This window comes from Carlito syrichta, unplaced genomic scaffold (genome assembly GCF_000164805.1).
Source record: "Carlito syrichta isolate Samal-C Ts95f unplaced genomic scaffold, Tarsius_syrichta-2.0.1 Scaffold313380, whole genome shotgun sequence".
Classification (NCBI taxonomy): Eukaryota; Metazoa; Chordata; class Mammalia; order Primates; family Tarsiidae; genus Carlito; species Carlito syrichta.
This window is the reverse complement of record NW_007257476.1, coordinates 847,293-867,515: the sequence shown is the minus strand read 5'-3', so window position 1 is coordinate 867,515 and position 20,223 is coordinate 847,293. Positions and strand designations below refer to the sequence as shown.

Sequence of the window (20,223 nt, the reverse complement as noted above, 5' to 3'; positions counted from 1 at the left end):
AAATCTGTGAAATACTGTAAACATTAGAGAAATGCAAATTAAAACCACAATAGGATATCACCTCATACCATTAGAATGGCTGTTATCAAAGAGACACAAGTTAACAAGTACTGGTGAGGATGTGGGGAAAAGGGAATGTAGGCTGTTGATGGGAAGGCAAATTGGTGCAGCCATTATGGAAGGCAATAGGGAGCATCCTCAAAAAATTGCACATGTGATCCAGCAATCCCAATACTGGGTATTCTTCAAAGGATTTGAAATCATGTCAGAGAGACACCTGCACACTCAGACAAGTGCCCATCAGCAAGTGAATGGAAAAAGAAAATGTGGGATATGTACATTGTGGAATACTGTTCAGCCTTCAGAAGAAGGAAATTCCTTCCTTCACAATGACTTGGATGAACTCAGAAGACACTAGGCTAAGTGAAATAAGCCAGGCACAGCAGGACGGATACTACATGCTCTCACTAATGGGTGGCATCGAAAGAATCGAACTCAGACACAGAGAGCGGAATAATGGTTAGCAGAGCTTGGGTGGGGGAAAGCGGAGTAGGAAGATGCCCATCAAAGGGCACAGAGTGTCCATTACGGGGAGTGAGTTTTTGGAGATCTACTGCACAACATGGTGATGACAATTAAAAATAATGTGTATTCCAAAATGGTCCAGAGAATAAATTTCAAATGCTCTCACCACAAAAAATGATAAATATTTGAAGCGATGGATATGTTAACTAGCTTAATTTAATCATTCCACATTATTTATATGTAATATCACTTTGTATTCCATAATTATACCACTACTGGTGTAACTGGTCAATTTAGAATAAAATTTAAAAACACATATTATTACTACACCTAAAAAAAAAAGTATAAAAATGATGAAAACTGAAGCCTCACACCCTGCTTTGTCAAGGGTTTGCTTCTTGAGATTTAGGTTCATGATACAAAAAAACTAGATATACTCTCTACCAAGATCGGTAAGTACCCCGACAATGGCTATATGCAATTTCAAACAAAGAATATAAGACATGGGTCTAGATGAAGATGCAGAGAGCAAATCCCACAATACCTAGAAAGGGCAGCGGGTGCCAGAACAGCTGCATTTGGGTTTAGAATCTTGGCCGCGGCTAGTTTCTCACCTGGCCAACATTAAGCACTTACTCCTCACCTGGCTGCAATTGTTTTATGTGTCAGGGATGACTTCTGGAGAATTGGGAAATGTTTTATTTATCTTTGTAATACACATAGCCTTTTTAATTAAAAAAAAAGGTGGACTAAAGCTTGTTAAAAAAATTACATTGTCTCTTCATGTCTTATGTCATTGATTTATGATTGTTTATCTTTAAATTTGATAAAGAATTTCTTCAAATATATCCAGTAATAGCTGATATCACAACAACATAATAGCTAAATTTTGGGGCACTTAACTATGAGTAAACCTCTTTCTAGCTGCTTTATAGATTATCAACTCATTCAATCCTCTTAACAGCTCTGTGAGATAAATAGTAGCATTATTTCCATTTAACAGAGGAGAAAATCCAAGCACAAAGTTTAAGGAACTTGCTCAACGTCACACAAACCATTGGGAAAGCCAGGATTTGAACCTGAGCCCATGATAGCTCGAAAACCTCCTCTTATATTATACTGTGTTAACACACAGATAACTGATTTAAATGTACAAAAGAGGTTTCAGTAAAGCATAAAATAGTAAACTGGCTTAGTTATACCTTTTTTGCAATATTATCATAGGCAGATAAATCAGCAGCTCTTACTCTGCTGCATAAAATAGAATAAAATTATGTGATATTCCATACCTAAGCACAAAAACCTTAATTTTGAAATATTATGTGTCATCTATAACAGCTTTAATATTTTCTTCCCAATACAATTTTAAATTTAAAAAATTTACATATTTTAAATAAAAAGCATTAAATACCTTAACATTCAATGTTAACCATGGTTTGGGTATATTCATTTAGACTTATTACATTCTGACACTGGTATTGGTGACTTCATTTGGTAAAAAATTGATGCTCAGAGAAGTCAAGGAACTAGCCCAAAGTCACAGAGCTGGTAAGTGGATAAACTAAGAGTTTGGCCTGCATGATGATATAGCCCAGGATGTTTCATTCACCAGTGGTCTTCAACTCTTTCCCTTCTGATACACATGCAGAATGCACGCCAGCACTGCCTCGTACTAGAGATCAACACCCAGCTGTGTGGATGACTTGCTTGGAGGGCACAGAAGGTGGACACCACATCGTCTTATCTTTATGGTGAACAGCCTAATAAGCATATTATATTCAGAAACCCCTCTATTCTCTATCTCGTCTTCATCGTCTCTTTAGTACCATTCTGTTACACCATATTCTGAACCCAGCATCTATGGATAAGCTATATAGATGCCATTAATCCCTTGAAAGTTTATTAAAAGTGCTGTTTGTACTTGTGTGCCTTTTTCTAGGCTGTGGTACATAGTGTGCTTTAGATGTTCAAAGAAGCCTAGGGTCTCCCAGAGGTCTAACCATTCATAAGTCACACTAGTACAGCAGTCACCAGCTCCATGTGGCTATTTACATGTAAATTTAAAAATATAAAAAATCCAGCTCCCTAGGGGCACTGCTGACATTTCAAGTGCTCAGCAGCCACGTGTGGCTAGTGGCTGTCACACTGGACACTGACGCTGTCACCTCCATCAACACAGAAAATTCTGCTGGACAGCGCTGCTCTGGAGACTTAAAAATGGAATTCATCACAAAAATAGTAAAAATGGAAAATAATAAAGATACCGTGCCTTTAAATTTTTGTTTGTGTGACCACTAGGTGTGAAAGAAGTAGCAGAGGAATATATATATATATATATATATATATATATGTATAGACATGTGAAATAGCCTAGAGATTTTGTCCTACCTTCTCCTTCTTCTTTGATGGACTTTGGTTGAGAGACAGCAAAGCACTGCATAGTTTCATATTTCTGATGTGCTTCCTGGTTATCATGACCTTCCTCTTCTGAATCAGGTAAAGGTTTTACCAGCATCCGGCAATTGAAGGTATGGCTGTTCCGCCTAGGAGGTTCGCCAGACCAAGATCCTCCATTCACTGAGCAAGGCAAAAGGAATCCAATATTGCAAAGAAACAAACGTCAGATTCACTGCCACTGGACTGTCAAAATGATGTAGTTATTATGCTTTAAAAAATACTTTTATAATCTAGAGTGGAGTGAAATTCTTTAGTTAACATTTTAACAACTTAGGAAAATTCTTGAGATTTTCAAGACATTTTCTGCACTTCTTTTTTTTTTGAGTTAGAGTCTCACTCTATCACCCAGACTGGAGTGCGGTGGCCGGGAGCGGCCACCACAGTCTCGACCTGCTGGGCTCCGGCGTTCCTTCCACCTCAGCCTTCCAAGTAGCCAGAACTACAGGCATGCACTACCATGCCTGGCTAATTTTTGATTTTATTGTAGAGATGAGGTCTCGCCAAGTTGCTCAGGCGGGTCTCAAACCCACAGTTTCTGCACTTCTTAATTTTCACTCTGCCTCCTTGCCTTCAAGGTCAGACCTAGGTTATTTATTACTAAAATACTATAGTTTTCTACTATAGTATTTGATTTCTTGGAAATTTAGTTCAATTTATTTGTGTTGCAGTATGAGATGTGTTGCCCCCACTCAAAATTCAGTAAGTGGCACCAAATGTAGCATGCATTGAATTCTTTCAAAGGATTTGGACTTGATATAGTCAGGAGAATAAAGACCGTTCAAACCAGTAACTACAAACCTCACTAACTAGCCCTATCTCATCCATCTGACCAGATCTTTCACACTCTCCATCACAGGACTGGCATCTTTGTTTTTGCTGCTACCCTATCTAAAATATCAGGCTGCTTCAATTTTTCCCTCCAAAGATACATTCTCAGGCTGAGATTCTCTACAATACACATTTAACCAACTACTCCAGGCACCCCACACTGCCTCTTCTGACAGATCTTTCTCTTCTAAAGTTTCACAGAAATTTTAGTGTTAGTCTAAAACTTGGCTGTTCTTGGATTACGAGGGGTGGGGGAGACCCCAAAACCCCCAGAATTATCTTTTGGAGGGTGGGCCCCTTGTAGTACACTCAGAATTTGTTCCTCCAGATCAAATGGTCAATCAAAGTTGTTTTTTTTTCAGTTGGAGTCTCACTCTGTTGCCTAGAGTCCTTCCACCTCAGCCTTCCAAGCAGCTGGAGCAACAGGTGTGCAACACCACGCCTGGCTGATTTTTTGATTTATTGTAGAGATGAGGTCTTGCCAAGTTGCCCAGGCGAGTCTCGAACCCCCAGGCCCAGGCAATCCTCCTGCCTCGGTTTCCCAAAGTCCTGGGATTATAGGCATGAGCCACCACACCTGGTCCAAAGTTTTTATCTGGAAGTTTTGAGAAGGTTGTGTCATAATTTGTGGAAGAAACATCCTCAGTTTTGGCAGACAGGTAACTGGTTCTTCTACCACCATGATATACTTGCCTACACCACACTGAGTGTTCAGCAGTTTTTGACCAAAAAAATGGCATGACCCCCATTGCCCCACCTTTTCTATTCATCCCGTCTCACCCCTAGCAACATTTTTTTTGATTCCTGGATGAAAAAAGTACTGAAAGGGAAACATTTTGCGATGTGGAAGGCATGAAACAAAAACGGCACAAGTTCTAAATGGCATCAAAAAAAACAAGTTCAAAAACTGTTTTGAGTGGCGGAAAAAGCATCTCAATTAGGTGCATTGCATCACACGGAGAGTACTTCTAAGGGTGGCTGAAGTTTAAACATGGAGGAAGAAATACACAATTTTTTAATAAAGAAATTCTTGCCGGGCTCGGTGGCTCAGCCTGTAATCCCGTGCCTTTGGGAGGCTGAGGTGAGTGGATTGCCTGAGCCCGTGTGTTCGAGACCTACCTGGGCAGCGAGACCTCATCTCTACAATAAATCAAAAAATCAGCCGGGCATTGTAGTGCATGCCTGTAATTCCGGTTACTCGGAAGGCTGAGGCGGAAGGATGGCCGGAGCCCAGCAGGCCGAGGCTGCAGTGGCCAGGAGCGGCCACTGCATTCCAGCCTGGGCGACAGAGTGAGACTCTAACTCAAAAAAAAAAAAAAAAAAAAAAAAAAGAAATTCTTGGTTTTTCGGGCCCCCACTTTGTATTCTACTGCAATTGTTTTACGTAAGAGCGGAAAACCCTTGAAGATAGAGTGCTAATGTTATATTTATCTTCAAGGGAACAATTATTTCACACATCTATTTTAGCATTTAAACTAAAAAAGGAGACATTAATTTAAGAAAGATAATGAAAGACAAGAGATACATTAGTTGTTTTTGAAATGCATTACAGAAAATAATGAAAGAAATAAAAGAATGATGATTTTGAGAACCACGAATCACTGGGTCAACTTTCTCATTTGACAGAGAAAAAAACTGATGCCCAGAGAAATGTTCAACTAGTTAAAAAAAAAGCTGGGCTCAGAAATAGTACCAATTCTCATTTTGGTGTTCTTTTATTATTCCCTATGTTTTATATAAAAATAGTAGGGTCAGCAGGACAATAAAACAGAAGATCAAACAAGGGGGAGTCATAAGAAAGCAAACATAGTCTCCCAAATCAATAGTTAGAAAGTACTTAGAAGGACATGGAGGTTTTATGGTGAACCCAATGCTAAACCCATGGCTCCACCCAATGGTAAACCGAGCTGTCACTGTGTGAAAAAGGAAACAAACCCTAGAAAGTAAAAAGTAAATATCAAGTTAATGGTAAGAAATTCTTTTAAAATTAAAGAAGAAACCACAACTAGCTTTGAATGTAAGTTTATTTCACCAAGCATTTTAAAAAGCTTACGTACAAAATGGAGACCAAGTAGAGTAATCAAAGAAAGACAAAGAGTTCTTACTAACTCAGGTTAATAAGTAAGTTGAACGTAGGGGAAAAAAAGACACAATATAAAGTAAGGCAAGGAGCTCTTCAGACAAGTGAATTAATAATAATGAATTAATATGTATAGGCCCTTTGAGGAAGTCATACAATTACTAAAGAGATCTGAAGATATTAGTTACTTGAAATAAGAAACCTCATTTTCTTATTCATTTACGAGAGAATATAATAAAGGAATCCCACACAAGTATTGGTACATTTTGTATTACTGTTGCAGTTACTCTGAAGAGAGAGTAACATATGAAGGAAAAGCTAGGAATTTGAAAAGGACCTTTTCCTACTTACTATGCTAACAATAAGACCAGCTAATATAAACAGTTTTTCAAAAAAGAAAAGAAATACTTGCTAATTTAGGATCTGACTTTATTCTGCACTTCTTTTGATCCATGAAGATGTTCTTAGCATCATCAGTTTAAGTGAGAATATTAAAAAAAGAACCACTTAGTAAGTGGGAACAGCAACGCTCTAGGAGCAGCAACTAAGGTGGCCCACGCTGTGAGTCACTCACTCTAGAATGTGGCTCTTACACATCGCATATACTTTTGGACAGCACTTCCAAAACAAGATGGAGTCAGGAAGACTAGGCTAAGGAGGCAGTGTATGGCTATACCTGCAGAGCCACTGAGAGTCTGTGAGACAAAAGAGTCCATTCAAGGATGCCAGGTTGCTAGCATTTGAACCTCTTCACATGCTACTTGTTCCCTAACATTTTATTTTTAGAATGCTGCCTACATACACTTATACTCTATCCATGTGTAGAACTCAAAATGAGTTGAATATCAAACTTCTCAAGCCCTTCAACTTTTTCAATGTTCATGAAGAAAATGGACAAAACTGAGTTGGCTGGCATTGGACGGGGTGAGGCAATCTGTCACCTTCTTAAAAAAAAATGATAGGACAGGCGTGGTGGCTCAGCCTGTAATCCCAGCACATCGGGAGGTCGAGGTGAGAGGATTGCCTGAGCCTGGGGGTTCGAGACCAGTCTGGGCAACTGGTGAGACCTCATCTCTACAATAAATCATAAAAACTAGCCAGGCGTGGTGGCTTGCATCTGTAGTTTCAGCTACTTGGAAGGCTGAGGTGGAAGGATTGCCTGAGCCCAGCAGGTGGAGGCTGCGGTAGCTTTGAGTGTGCCACTGCACTCTAGCCTGGGCGACAAGAGTGAGACTCCAACTCAAAAACATACAAATAAATAATAAAACAAATAAACAAATAAAAGAAACGATACATACAACTTCCATGAAAATAGTTGTCATATGACTACTTTCCATCTGAATCATTTTCATGTACTTTAAATATAGGATCAAAATGATTTTTCACTCAATCATTTTGAGGTTAAGATCAGAAGTTGCCAGCCTTCCCATGACTTCTAAGCTTAATTACTTAATAAAAGCATTTCTAAAAAACTACCCAGTCATTCTTTTCCCCATCTGACATACACAGTTCTACTGTACCCAGCCCAATCAAGACAACGTGTGTGTATGCGGTGGGGGGTGAAGAAGAGGAGGGAGACCCAGCAGATAATCATTTACCTATAGACTTTGGCAGCAGGTTTTTGACAAATTCTGTGTGGTCCCCAACATGCAAGATGCTATATACACTTTTGTTCATCAGCTCTTCTTGGTTATACCTTAGATACTGAGTCACATTCTCTGACACAAACACAACGTTGCCTTCCAGGTTCACTACAAAGAAGAACCCATCAAGGGCCTAAGAGAAAAGGCACAAATTGTGTTAGAAAGGACACCACATAAAATCATATGCAGTTGTTAAGAAAGGAATGATCCCTTTAAGGTAAAAACACAGTTCACACATGAACAGAAAGATCTCTCAACCCTCTCCCAGTTTTTAAAAACAACACGTTTTCTTTTGGTGAAACAGAAACTATTCCACCTTAGCAAGTGGGAAAGAGTCTAGATCAGGGTTTCTTGCCACAAACTAAATGATAAACACTAACTCTGTTAATTTATCAGGAGATAAATCTTGCCAAATAAAAGTACACAGGCATTTATCTGTACTTTCAAAATAGATTGATGCACTCCACAGGGCCAAGGATAATTTTTATGTTACAAACATAGTACACGTTATTTTTGTTCTACAGTTTTTCATGTTGTACTATGGGAGGAAGGGGTCACTGATAATTCTTCCTCAGTTTAAGGATAAATGCCAAGGGAAAAAAAAAACACCAACATTTTACTACCTTTGAAGCTGTCAAGGATTAAATGAAAAGAATCAGAGATGATCTCAGGCTTTTAAAGAAACATCAATCCTTTATCATGTGGTGTATATGGCAACGGGTTCTGTCTTTGACATGGCAAACTAGTCTTCATGGGGACTTCAGCACTGTCCTGACCTGAGATGGGCACAATGACTTGTTCTCCAGACTGAGATGCAGGTTCCTAAATTACCTAACTCACAGTAGCATGCTTCCTGTAATGGGTTCACTCCTTGTTGTCATCCCAATCTAGATTAGGGAAGGAGATGAAGAATAAAGGATCATTTCAGGAAGTAAAGATAATAATAGCTATAGAGCATGTTCACGGTGCTGTACACACAACTGTATCATTTTAATATTTACAACGCTGGAAGAAATGTCTTATCTTTTTCATTTTGCAGTAGCTCAAAGAGGCTAAGTGATTGTCCAAGATCTTAGAACTAGTCAGTGGCAGAACTTGAATTTGCATCCAGATGAACCTGACCCCAAAATTCATGCTTTCTATATACACACCAGAGTCCTCTACTCCAATATCTATCCCTAGTCCAGTTTCAACATGTCAGCCTTGGCAAGGTTGGGGGTTCAGTGAGTTCCCCTAGTTGCATTACAGCTCTTTTCTCTTTTTGATTCTTGCTTGTCAAAGCTGTTTTATGAATCAGGTCTGAAAAAGTTTTATATTGATCAGTCATACCTAGGACCAGGGCTACCATGTCTTGTCAGTTTATGCCACTCAGATTCTTCATGACATATGTTTATCACTATTTTTTTCTTGAGTTGGAGTCTCACTCTCGCCCAGGCTGGAGTTCAGTGGCATGCTCACGGCCACCGCTGCCTTAGCCTGATGGGTTCAGGCGATCCTTCTGCCTCAGCCTTCCAAGTAGCTGCAACTACAGACATGCACCATCACACCTGGCTAATTTTTCTTGTTTTATTGTAGAGATGAGGTCTCACCAAGTTGCCTAGGCTGGTCTCGAACTCATGGGCTCAGGCAATCCTCTCACCTTGGCCTCCCAAAGTGCTGCTACTATAGGCATGAACCACCATGCCTGGCCTATTACTATTTTTAATGTGAACATTGCAGTGAGTATGGATGGGGACCTAAAGTATTTACTTTTTCCCTAGTTTGTTTTTTCCTTAAGTTATTATTGAGCAGTTTTCTATTTTGTGAGCTATATTTGATTATATTCCATCTTTAATTCTATTTTCATCACAAAACTAAGTGCTCTCTCAAATTAGAACTGACCATAAGGCACCAGTGGAAAGTGCTCTCTCTCTTGCTCTTTCAAATATGATGCCACTTGGTTTTATGTTTTACTTAAATATTCGTTCAGGTTTTCTCAATGGTATAAAGCATACACAGGGCAAAGCAAGACCATATGTAAATTGCCTTCTATAATAGGTTCACAGTAACCCCTGACAAGTGTGTCTGTGTGTGTGTGTGTGTGTGTGTGTGTGTGTGCGCGCGCGCGCGCGCGCGTGCCTGGTGGGGGGACAGGAAGTTTGCCAGTTGGTTAATTACGTACCAAGTACCAAGTGTCTCTTTTAAACTCATTGCTTTAGATGTACATTTGAAAGGGACTTTCATAATTATATTAGCTATGGTTCATTTTTAAAAGTGTATGTTGCTTCTTACAGCTTTGTACCATAGTAAAAAGAATGATTTATGGCATAATAAAACTGAAGGATGATATTGTTTCATCTCATAAAACTGTTTGTGTTTTTTTAAAGCTCACTACATTATGCTCTGATGAGAAAAGCTGACATTTGGTTTTGTTGCCTAGCAACCATGATGCTATGATGTAAGCATGAGTGTGCATCTATGCCTAGGAACAGCTCCATGAGAACACGTTCACTCTCTTGAAATGATTACATGTAAAAAGGAATAAAGATTTAAATTCAAACCATAAGACACTAGATTTAAGAATTACCTTTCTAATACATTCAACTAACATCCTGCTACACAGGTACTTGCTCAATGCACTGAGTTATTAGAAGACTATTTTGAAATGGCAAAAATGCTAGTTTGATTTTATGAGATAAGGCCCACTGACATCTAGCAATCTGATTTCTACAATTAACGAACTCGCTATCAAAGGGCCTGAGTCGTAGCCTTGTGGTTACTCCAAGCATTTCTTTTTAGAAGCCTCAAAAGTCTTCCTAGGAGTTTCCAACCCCAGATATAATTCTCCCTCCTCCCAAGATACAATGCATGGGCTGGACATGGTGGTTCACACCTATAATTCCAGCACTCTGAGAGGCTGAGGCAAGAGGGTTGCCTGAGCCCAGGGATTCAACACCAGATTAAACAACTTGGCAAGACCTTGTCTCTACAATAAATCACAAAAATTAGCCAGGCGTGGTGGCACTTGCCTGTAGTTCCAGCTACTTGGAAGGTTGAGGTAAAATGATCACAGTTTGAGGCTGTGGTAGCTGTGACTGTGCCACTTACTGTACTCCATCCTGAGTGACAGAGTGAAACTCTGACAAAAACCAAACATACAAAAACCCAGGTATAATGCATAAACACAGATATGTGGACATTTTCCAAATTTAGTAATTTAGATTACCATAATGTTCAGATAGATTTTGTTTGTAATTAAAAAAATTTCTCAAAAGAAGCTACCCACTTTATTTCATCTAATTCTAAATAGTCCACATAGTTTTCACTATCTACTCTAAGAACCAAGTGGGAGATAGCACTCTCTTGCCTTCGAATGCCTTGTTGACTATAGGAAAAAATCAAGTTAAGTATATTTTTGCTTTTTCCCTGGAAGGTGACGTTGAATGTTTTCAAGCTAGTCATTCAAGAGAGGATAAGTAAGGGCCAATACCAGGTCATTTGAAGCCTTTTGGCCAGTCCTAGGAAATGAAGTTTGTCATTTTTAAATACAAAGCCTGAATCAGATGATCTTTAAATATTTTCTGTGTCTCCTCCTCCCAATTATAAGGTAGATTTTCACAGAATTAGATTTTCTAAAGATAAAAAAACACTTTATGCATCAATTAAAAAAAAGGAGCTATGTGAAATGACTATGGGTTATCTTTGCTATAAAAACCCTAATTTCTTATAAACGTGTGGCTGCTGCAGCAAGCTGACGAATCGTACAGTGACAATGCTGCAGAGCATGTGGCCATGCAGTGGTGTCTTTTAACCTCATCATATTGCAGCAGAGCAAATGATCCTGAGAACTGGCATAATGTATGTTTCAGGGCTCCTCTGTTCCTTGTATATTCACTAACATGTTTTTCTCACCTTACCATAGCCTACATCTTGCATTTAATTTTATAACAGGTGCAACAAAACACTTGATATACAGTACTAGTTATAAAGTAGGAAAACTGGATGTTACATATTCTAGACAGAAGCTGGTCATACAGCTTCCTAAAGTTAATAAAGAACAGGGAGTTAAGATCAACCTTATGCTTCTCTTATTATTTTGACTTTCTTTTCTACGAGACCAGTAAGCTAGTTTGAAATATCATAAATAAAAAGCATCTTTGGTCCTCAAATTTTAACCCATATATATAGGCATATGTACACAGCACATACAAAAATTAAAGAACTTTGAGACCATCTCAAACTAAAATATATTTCAGGATGTAATAGGACTTATAAATATGGCTTTCCAAAATGAATAGTCAACTGGCAGTCAAAACCTATCAATGTATATTCTAATCTAGTTTATTTAATTCTATATTGTTAATTTCAAACACATATATGCTGTAGCAGGAGTCAGAACATAGAGGTACACATACGTGCTGGTAAGTTCAAGAGGCCCACAGTACAAGTGTGGCCTTTTCTTAATGAAAAGCAATAACATGAAGATCAACAACATTTTAAAATACAGAACCAAGATTAGGGTGTGATACCTCAAGCATCATAGGCCCCAGCGCATCCTTGTCGATGACACCCTGCCCTGTAGATGACACATCTGACTTCTGCACTTCATCTATGTTGGCAGCTGCTGCTTTCTCTGCAACAAACACAAGTGTGAATTAAATGGTGGTGCTATTTCAAGGACAGAGTGACACGAAATGTTTTTATTGTACTGGTTTTAAAAAATCTCAACGGGGATCAGATGTGGCTGTAAAAGAGTCAGAGTATATCCCCAGTGTCCCTGAATGGGAGAAACTGCTGGAAGTAGGAGCCTGAACATTAACTTTTCACCTCCAGAACCTGTGGCTCGGATCCCCTTTCAGGTTGCTGAGAAAATGAGTTTAGAGGTTTCATGCCAGTCCCTGACAGGCGTTTTTTTCCTAGATTATGAAACTGCTATATACTGTGGCACAATTAGTTTCTACTCAAGAGATTCCCCAAACTAGGATGAGGGAAGGTCTGCTGTTCAGAGTTCAGTATCATATTTGGAGACGTATTTGCACACATTTGAAGAAGAAATAACAAAGAGTCCTAACTTGCTGCGGCTGCTCCCATGGGACACACTACGATGTCTGCCTGGAATCTTTCAGAAATTGTTCCACTTTTGCACACGTTCACGTTGAAAGTGGCCAGAAAGAGGTAGTCCCTGATCCCTGACTTGCTCAAGGTGCTAAGCCATTTCAAGTGGAGGGAAGAGAGGCACACCGTCAGGCACTCAGAGAATCTCAACAGCTGCCCTTTGACCTACTACAGAGACACAAACTGTGTGCTCCTGGACTGAAATGTACAGGGAAGATTTCAGGCCAGCAAACCAGGAAGGCCTGGAAGACACTCCATCATAGAATGAGACTGTTTCATGGATGAGCTCGTGGAAGAAAAGATGCATATTTATTAATATATGTGTAAACTAGTTATTTCAAGAACACCAACAAAGTTTAAAGCATAATATATACATATCAACTTGCTAGAAAACAACACAAAAACAACGTGCCAACTATTTACACCTGAATAAATTATATCCTTGTTTACACCGCATGTTATCATTGTAATTAGATGCATAAATAGAAAACTATAAATCAATTTAGCATTCAAAATCAACCGGCTTTCATAACCTTGATAATTTTTTTGTAAAAAGAAGATTTTACTCAGTATTCTGAAAATCTGTAAAGTCTAATTTGTGGCTGAGAACCTAGAAAAGAATCAGGAATTATGCAGGTCTTTCAAATCTTGCCAATCCTATGATGGAGAGCTTCTACAATGTATCAGTGGAAAGGGAAGATGACCTGTGTAAGTTCAAGTCCAAATTCAGTCTTAGAAGAAAGACTCAAAGCAAGCTCCTTCAAATTTTAAGGCCTAAGTTTCCTTACCTGTACATCATAGACCGTGTCAAGAATAAATGGGAAGACATGTAAGACACACTTTAAAAACTACAACGTCATTTACAAGTACAAATTACTACTAGCATGTTTGTATTCATTAGTTCACCTTTACTGAGTTCCAGTTGTTGAAATTTCTTTGCAGAGCTTATTATAAGCAGACTATATTTCCACTACATTTCTGATTCACTTAGATCTAAAACTGTGACGATCTATAAAGACTTGTCTGGTAGCCTACATGACTCAATATTATATGGATTTGTCAGTCCTTGCTTCATATCTGTTTCTGCTACCTTCCCTAGTCCTTTAACACTCGCTCTGTCTGCGGGCTGGATCTCTTCCCTATTCTTCATTCAGTTCTTTCTTTCTTTTTGAGGTGGGGTCTCCCTCTGTTGCCCAGGCTGGAGTGCAGTGGCACGCTCTCAGCCACAGCAGCCTCGACTTGCTGGGCTCAGGTGATCCTTCTGCCTCAGCATTCCAAGTAGCTGGAACCACAGGTGCGCATCACCATACCTGGCTAATTTTTTTATTTATTGCAGGGACAAGGTCTCACCAAGTTGCCCAGGCTGGTCTTGAACTCCTGGGCTTAGGCACTCCTCTCATCTCCACCTTCCTCACCTCCCAAAATGCTGGGATTACAGGGGTGAGCCACCACGCCCAGCTAGCCAGTTCTGAGACAGAAAATATTTCATGCTCCCCAGCCACAAGATTGACTCAGTCAGTTACTACACATGACCCCCTCCCTTCATTTTCTTAGAATCTTTTTCATTGTCAAACAGATTCCAAGTAAATATACATGGGGTCATACTTTTTAGCAGTTTACTCTGTAAGGCTGTAAATTTCTCTTCAGGTTCTGCTCACTTTTCTACTTACCAGTACAGAACAGGATTTGCATCAGTACACCTGCCACTTCATCTAATCTTCAAAGGACACCCCACTACAGAAGCTACACTGGATTTGCCTTGAGTCCCACCACCTACCGTACTCTCTGTGGGCCTCCTTGGAAGTGGACAGGGCTTATGTACCTTTCTCTTTTTTTTGAGTTGGAGTCTCACTCCGTCGCCCAGAATGGAGTGCAGTGGCACGCTCCCAGCCACCGCAGCCTCACCTTGAGGGCTCCAGCGATCCTTCTGCCTCAGCCTTCCAAGTAGCTGGAACTACAGGTGCGCACTACCATGCCTGGCTAATTTTTGATTTATTGTACAGAAGAGGTCTTGCCAAATTGCCCAGGCAGGTCTTGAACCTGCAGGCTCAGGCAATCCTCTCGCCTCGGCCTCCCAAAGTGCTGGGATTACAGGCTGAGCCACCGAGCCCAGCCTTGTGTACCTCTCTTAACAGTCCTGCTCTGCTCCAGCATGTCTCAGGCCTAAGGGTCCCCAAGCTTCATTAATATGAAATCTTAAGCCCATAGAACAGATATTATAGATGTAAGTGGTCCTACTGCAATCCTATTTATTTATTGTCTATAGTCTTGTAGCAATCCCTGTGTAGGAGCAATGTGCTGACATCCCACAGTCTGAATTACTTGTAGCCTTTCTTCTGCCTCCTAACTATTCATAGGAGCAACATTCTCCACCAGTAACTTCTTTCCATAGGGTGATTCTCAAAGTGGATGGTGGGTAGGAGAGGGAGGGGGAAGTGGAAAGGGAGGGGAGAGGGAGAGGGAGGGGGAGCAGGATGGGGAGAGAGAAGGAGGGAGGGAGAGGGGCTGACAATGTACACTTTGATTTCTTGGTAAAATTTCACTTGGAGCAGTTTGTCTAATGACTCCTCTGGGCAGTTTCAGTTAGATACAGTATTCAGGCATTGCTTTCTGCCATCAATTGTTGCATGAAGTTACTCCGACGTGGCAGTACTGGAAATGAATTACTGTGCATTAGTGTATCTTGCTTTGTACAATAAGTATACTCCTAAAAAGTATACAGTTTTTATAACAGAACTCATGATTTCCAATGGCTTATAATTTCAGAATTTTATCTGACCTTGAGAGGGGTTTTATCTGACCCTGAGGGGCTCATCAGAATGTGTAGTGGTATATAGGTTGACAAGTCCTTCTTTGCATTAGATTCTGATACATCTTTCTAGGAGGATATCGCCATTCTCCTACCTCCTATAGTTCATGAAATAGAAGGTTATCCCCACCAGAAAGTAGGTTTCACAAAGAACTGTCACTGGGGCACTGTGTCTGGATCCTCAATGGCTAGCACTATGCCAGATCAGGTTTTCACTAAATATTTGGTGGCTGACTGACAGACCAGACTTCCCACTAGCGTTTATTCCTTGAAGTAAATAGGAGCAAGTAGAGCCGAGGGTGGGAATGGATTGTCCCCTTTATCCTTACTGGATCTCCCAGGTGCAGGCAGAGGATGGAATAGGTGGGAGGGTCAGGTAACACAGGGAAACCCCTTTCCCAGGGTTTCCTAAGGAGAACTGGTCTGAAATAACACATCATCTTATCTTGCCATAGTCAGTAAGTTTCAAGGCATCACATATTCTCTCAGGATCCCAAGTTCTACTCTTCTATTGTTACAGTTAGTTGTTTATTCCTTTCAAAGAATTAACTTAATGGGGGTTGATGTTGGGGGCAGGGTGAGATATAAAGCAAAACTGCTAATCACAAAGGCAACTCTACCTATCACTGATCACAAAAAAATCAGGCTATTTGGCATAAGACATTCTGATATCCCAATAGTAGTGAATTATTGTTTCCTGTGGTATCTATATTAATAATGCATTCTGGGGCAAAGTAAACACAAAACAACAGTGTTTGTGATAATAATCCATTTCCAAGTCTTTTAAAGACAATCACTAGACCCTGTGATATTTATACCTTGAGGATATGATCATCTTTCGGAGGATTTAAATTCAGCCATTAATACTTTGTGGAACTTTAAAAACTTACACTTAGATGACTCCAGCAGGCAGGTTCCTAAACACTGATAAGGTTTCCTGGCTAGTGATTCTAAATTCTAACATGCGCGGGAAAATAATTCTGGACTTTTATTAACAGATATGGAGAATCAGGACCAGATCTGTACACTATGTTATATTTAGGAGTTTACAGATCAGAAATAATTTGGGCTAAGAGCCTAAAACCCAAATTAGGAGATGATTTAGATCTGACAAAACATGTGTTTGGGGCACCACTGGAGGAAAACCTGAATCAAAATAATTGTCACCCTAAAATGTATTTGTAGCAACAAAACAAGCTATTTTCTTCTTTACAATATTCAACGGATAAATATTTCAAAGGAATAAGGCAGCAGCTAACACCAGTAAAAGCGAATGAGGGCCCTGTGAGAGCCCACGTGAAGTGGAATTGCGCCTGTGGCATAGACTCGGCAGCCTGTCTGTGTGCCTGCGGCTGACGCTTGGCATGCAGTGGACATGGAGGCACAAGCCCCCAGCGGAGAACTCACACTTCAGCCAGGAGAGCAAAATCATTACAATCAAACCAAATGAGAACAATGAAGGCTGAATTGCAAGGAATGAACTTTAAGTTCACAAAAGAGATAAAAGTGGTTGGACACAGCCGAAAATATTTCACATACATTGTAACTGAGTTGGACTTTACAGGCTGTGCAAGTGGACAGCAGCAAGGAAGCAGGTGGGAATGGACATGTGGCACTGGGCCCCTAGGAAATCTCTGCCTGCCCTTGAAAACCATGGCAAGGAATACTGGCAAAAATTTTAAGCAGGGGTACCAGCAATCTATGACTGAAGATGAAAACAACAAAAATTTTCACAAGATTAATTTGAAATCAAATTAGTGGGAATTGTGATTTAAAAGAAAACCCCATATAAATCTATAGATTAAATGCAAGAGAACATTTTTAAAATATTGCAATATTCATACTAAATGCTATTCGATATATATTAAGAGAATGGGAAATTTTCATTTCTCATAATGTAAATAAATAAGCAACAGGAGGTAAATAATTCAGAGCTTTTTACTCCTCTCCTTACAAGGATGTTTGAAATATATGTGTTTTCCAGCTAATTTGTTATCTATTCTTCAATTCTGTATTAAATCTGTACTTTGATTAATTCTTAATATTAAAAAATTAAATAATATGAAGTGATAGGAAACATCCAGAAATATGACTTTACCAATGTAAATGGGTCCTAAATTAAACTCGCCCTAAATTTATGCTATTTGGATAATTTTCATACATGTAAAGTAATTACCACCTCTGTTCAATTGAGCCTCAAAGTTAAATAGGAGGAGGAGAAGAAAGTGAGAGAGAAGGAGGAAGAAATGAACTCCTTGAGATATACTATTATGTTAACTGGTCATGAACTGGTATCTTTACAGAGTATTTCAGTAATGAGTATGTTATTTTTATGTACCAGTATATTTTTATGTGCCAGATATAAATAAGCTTAAATCCTTAGATATTTATACTTCTGTAAGTACAGCATTACTATACTAAAACACACTGTTTAATATTTTTAAATAAGGCAGCTTTCTCAGTGGTCACAAACTATAATTACTTTTCTATATTTTGCATCCATTAACCATAAAAATATATTATTCTGTTACAAAAATATCTTTTAGTAAACTCTACTGTAGAAAGCTTGTCTCAGGGTTTCAGATGATCAAAACCTTATGAAAACTCATTATTATAGATAGAGCTCTTAAATCAAAGAAAGAGATGATAAAATTTAATTTTCAGAACCTAGGAAAAGATTTCTCCTCTAAGTCTTGACTTCACCATTTCTTTCTGCTATACTTAGGTCAGTAAAGTTATTGTGTTTAGATAAAGAACCTGACCTAAGAAAGTAACAATGAAAATAATAGTTCTATCCTTTTCTTCCTCACTCCCCCAAATATTTTAAAAATCATAAAATCGCTATGACCTTTTTAATAGCAGTTTCACAAACGCTAACCCCGGACTGGAGAGCCTGCTCAAGGATGCCTCTGTCATCTTTCTCTGATGCTCCTTTCTTCCTTGGGGTGCTGTGTGGAGAGCAATCTCTCTCGGTCCCCTTCTCCATTTGCCTGCACTCCAGAAATCCAATACCAATTAATTAGATTTCCAGTTTCAAAGCACAAAATCCCATCTCTTCAGGGACTATGTATGTTAAGATGTCATACCACAAACTGAGGAACATCTTTAATATTATATTCTATATGTTTTTTCCTAAGTAATTATTATTCATGGTTTCTCTAAGAGCAAAAAAAGGTGAATAGGAAAGCATCTGATCTCTAGAAATTTTAAAAACTGATTTAAAAATACAAGGAAAAATAAAAGTTTTTTGGAAGCAGATGGATGACTCTTTATCACTGGCATGTACAAGCATAAATTTGTTATTATCGTTATTTTGGTTTTTTAGAGACAAGGTCTCACTAGGCTGCCAGACGAGTGCAGTGGCTACTCACAGGAGCAATCATGGCACATGACAACCTCAAACTCCTGGGCTCAAGTAATCCTCACGCCCCAGCCTCCCAAGTAGCTGAGATTACAGGCATGTACCACCATGCCCGGCTACAGGCATATATTTGAAAGCAAAATTCCAGTTTTCTGGTGAGAACAGCAACAAATCAGAAACTGATCCTAGCAAAAAATTAATTTATCTTAAAAATGCAATTAGATATTTTAAAATTATGAAGTAATGTTTTTAAAAAGTGGTCTTTATACATCTTTACACATTCTTCTAAAGTATCATTTATTGATTTTTCATAGCTGACTGAATCTGGCAATAGTTTTCATTAGGCAGTTGATCTAAGGATATAAACTCAGAGTCCTTCCACAAAACATTACAAGAACAGAGATGGCACAGAGATAACAGTCATGTCAAGGGACAGCCACAGAATTTTTCTAAACCTAGCAGCAGCAGTGGCAACCACCACTGATTACTTAGAAACCTAAATGCTACTTAATGTCTCCTATTATAGGGATAGGATGATACTGTCATTATGGCAGAAGTTGATACTTTATTTTTTCCCTTTTTTGGATCATCTTAAGAGGCTGTGGAAACTTGTAGAAATTAGTCTAAGATGTCACTCACTCTAAAAATGTAACAATTGAAAAGTAATCTGCAGTAATCTGCAGGGTATTTATACATTTATAGAAAACTTTCTAAGCATATCCATGTTTAGATAGTTCTGACGTGGAAGCCCAATTAAGAGTTTAAGTTATCCTTTATTCGGTCAAGCATTAGAACAGTTGCTTTTACTGAAGCTTGAAATATTTGAAGCATTAGAATCTTTGACTAAAATGGAATCTGATACTTTGTGTAGGTTTTATAATTAATTCCTCTGCTTCAAAATGAGTAAAATCACTCACCCAGAAATCTATCAATTTTTCAGTAGACTTACGTCAAACACAAGTCTAATCACCTTCACAACAAATTTTAAGACTCTAATGGGAATACATCCATAATTTCTATCTTTTCTTGCATTTAGGAGTTGGACAGTTTTAGATGAAATGACAGTGAAACCTAGCAGCAGTGAGACGCATGCAGAGGAGAGAAGTTGCAGAAACAATGACGGGCAGTTTCTGGCCAACCACTACACATTAAATATTAAAGGAAAAGTTATGTAGCATCACAAAGGTTCTAGAAGGTAAAACGAGAGAATTATGCATCTGCACCCAACTAAAATTAGAAAGGCTGCCATATGGCTCTGTGAAGCCAGAAGCACATTCTTATTCATTAGGAAGCATTCTGCTAACATAAAAACACAAGGCCCTTCCTGTGCTCTCCAAATGTGTTTATCTTTTCAACATTAATGCACTATATATCATCAAGCTGCTGAAATCTCCTGCCGTGCATATTAAAAACGCGCAGCTGCACT

The 20,223-nt window shown here is 39.0% G+C and overlaps 1 protein-coding gene across 8 annotated transcripts in view; it reads right to left on the bottom strand.

Annotated features, from left to right (window-relative positions):
• NCOA2 (nuclear receptor coactivator 2) overlaps positions 1 to 20,223 on the bottom strand; it is a 303,080-nt gene that overhangs the window by 54,832 nt on the left and 228,025 nt on the right. For 7 of the 8 annotated variants that reach the window (XM_021718737.1, XM_021718740.1, XM_021718742.1 and 4 more), the window contains 3 exons: positions 12,042 to 12,145; positions 7,489 to 7,666; positions 2,914 to 3,102 (listed from right to left, as the gene is read on the bottom strand). In XM_021718737.1, coding sequence (XP_021574412.1) covers positions 2,914 to 3,102; positions 7,489 to 7,666; positions 12,042 to 12,145 — 471 coding nt within the window. The remainder of the gene's footprint in view (positions 1 to 2,913; positions 3,103 to 7,488; positions 7,667 to 12,041; positions 12,146 to 20,223) is intronic. The other variant, XM_021718743.1, reaches the window with a different exon arrangement.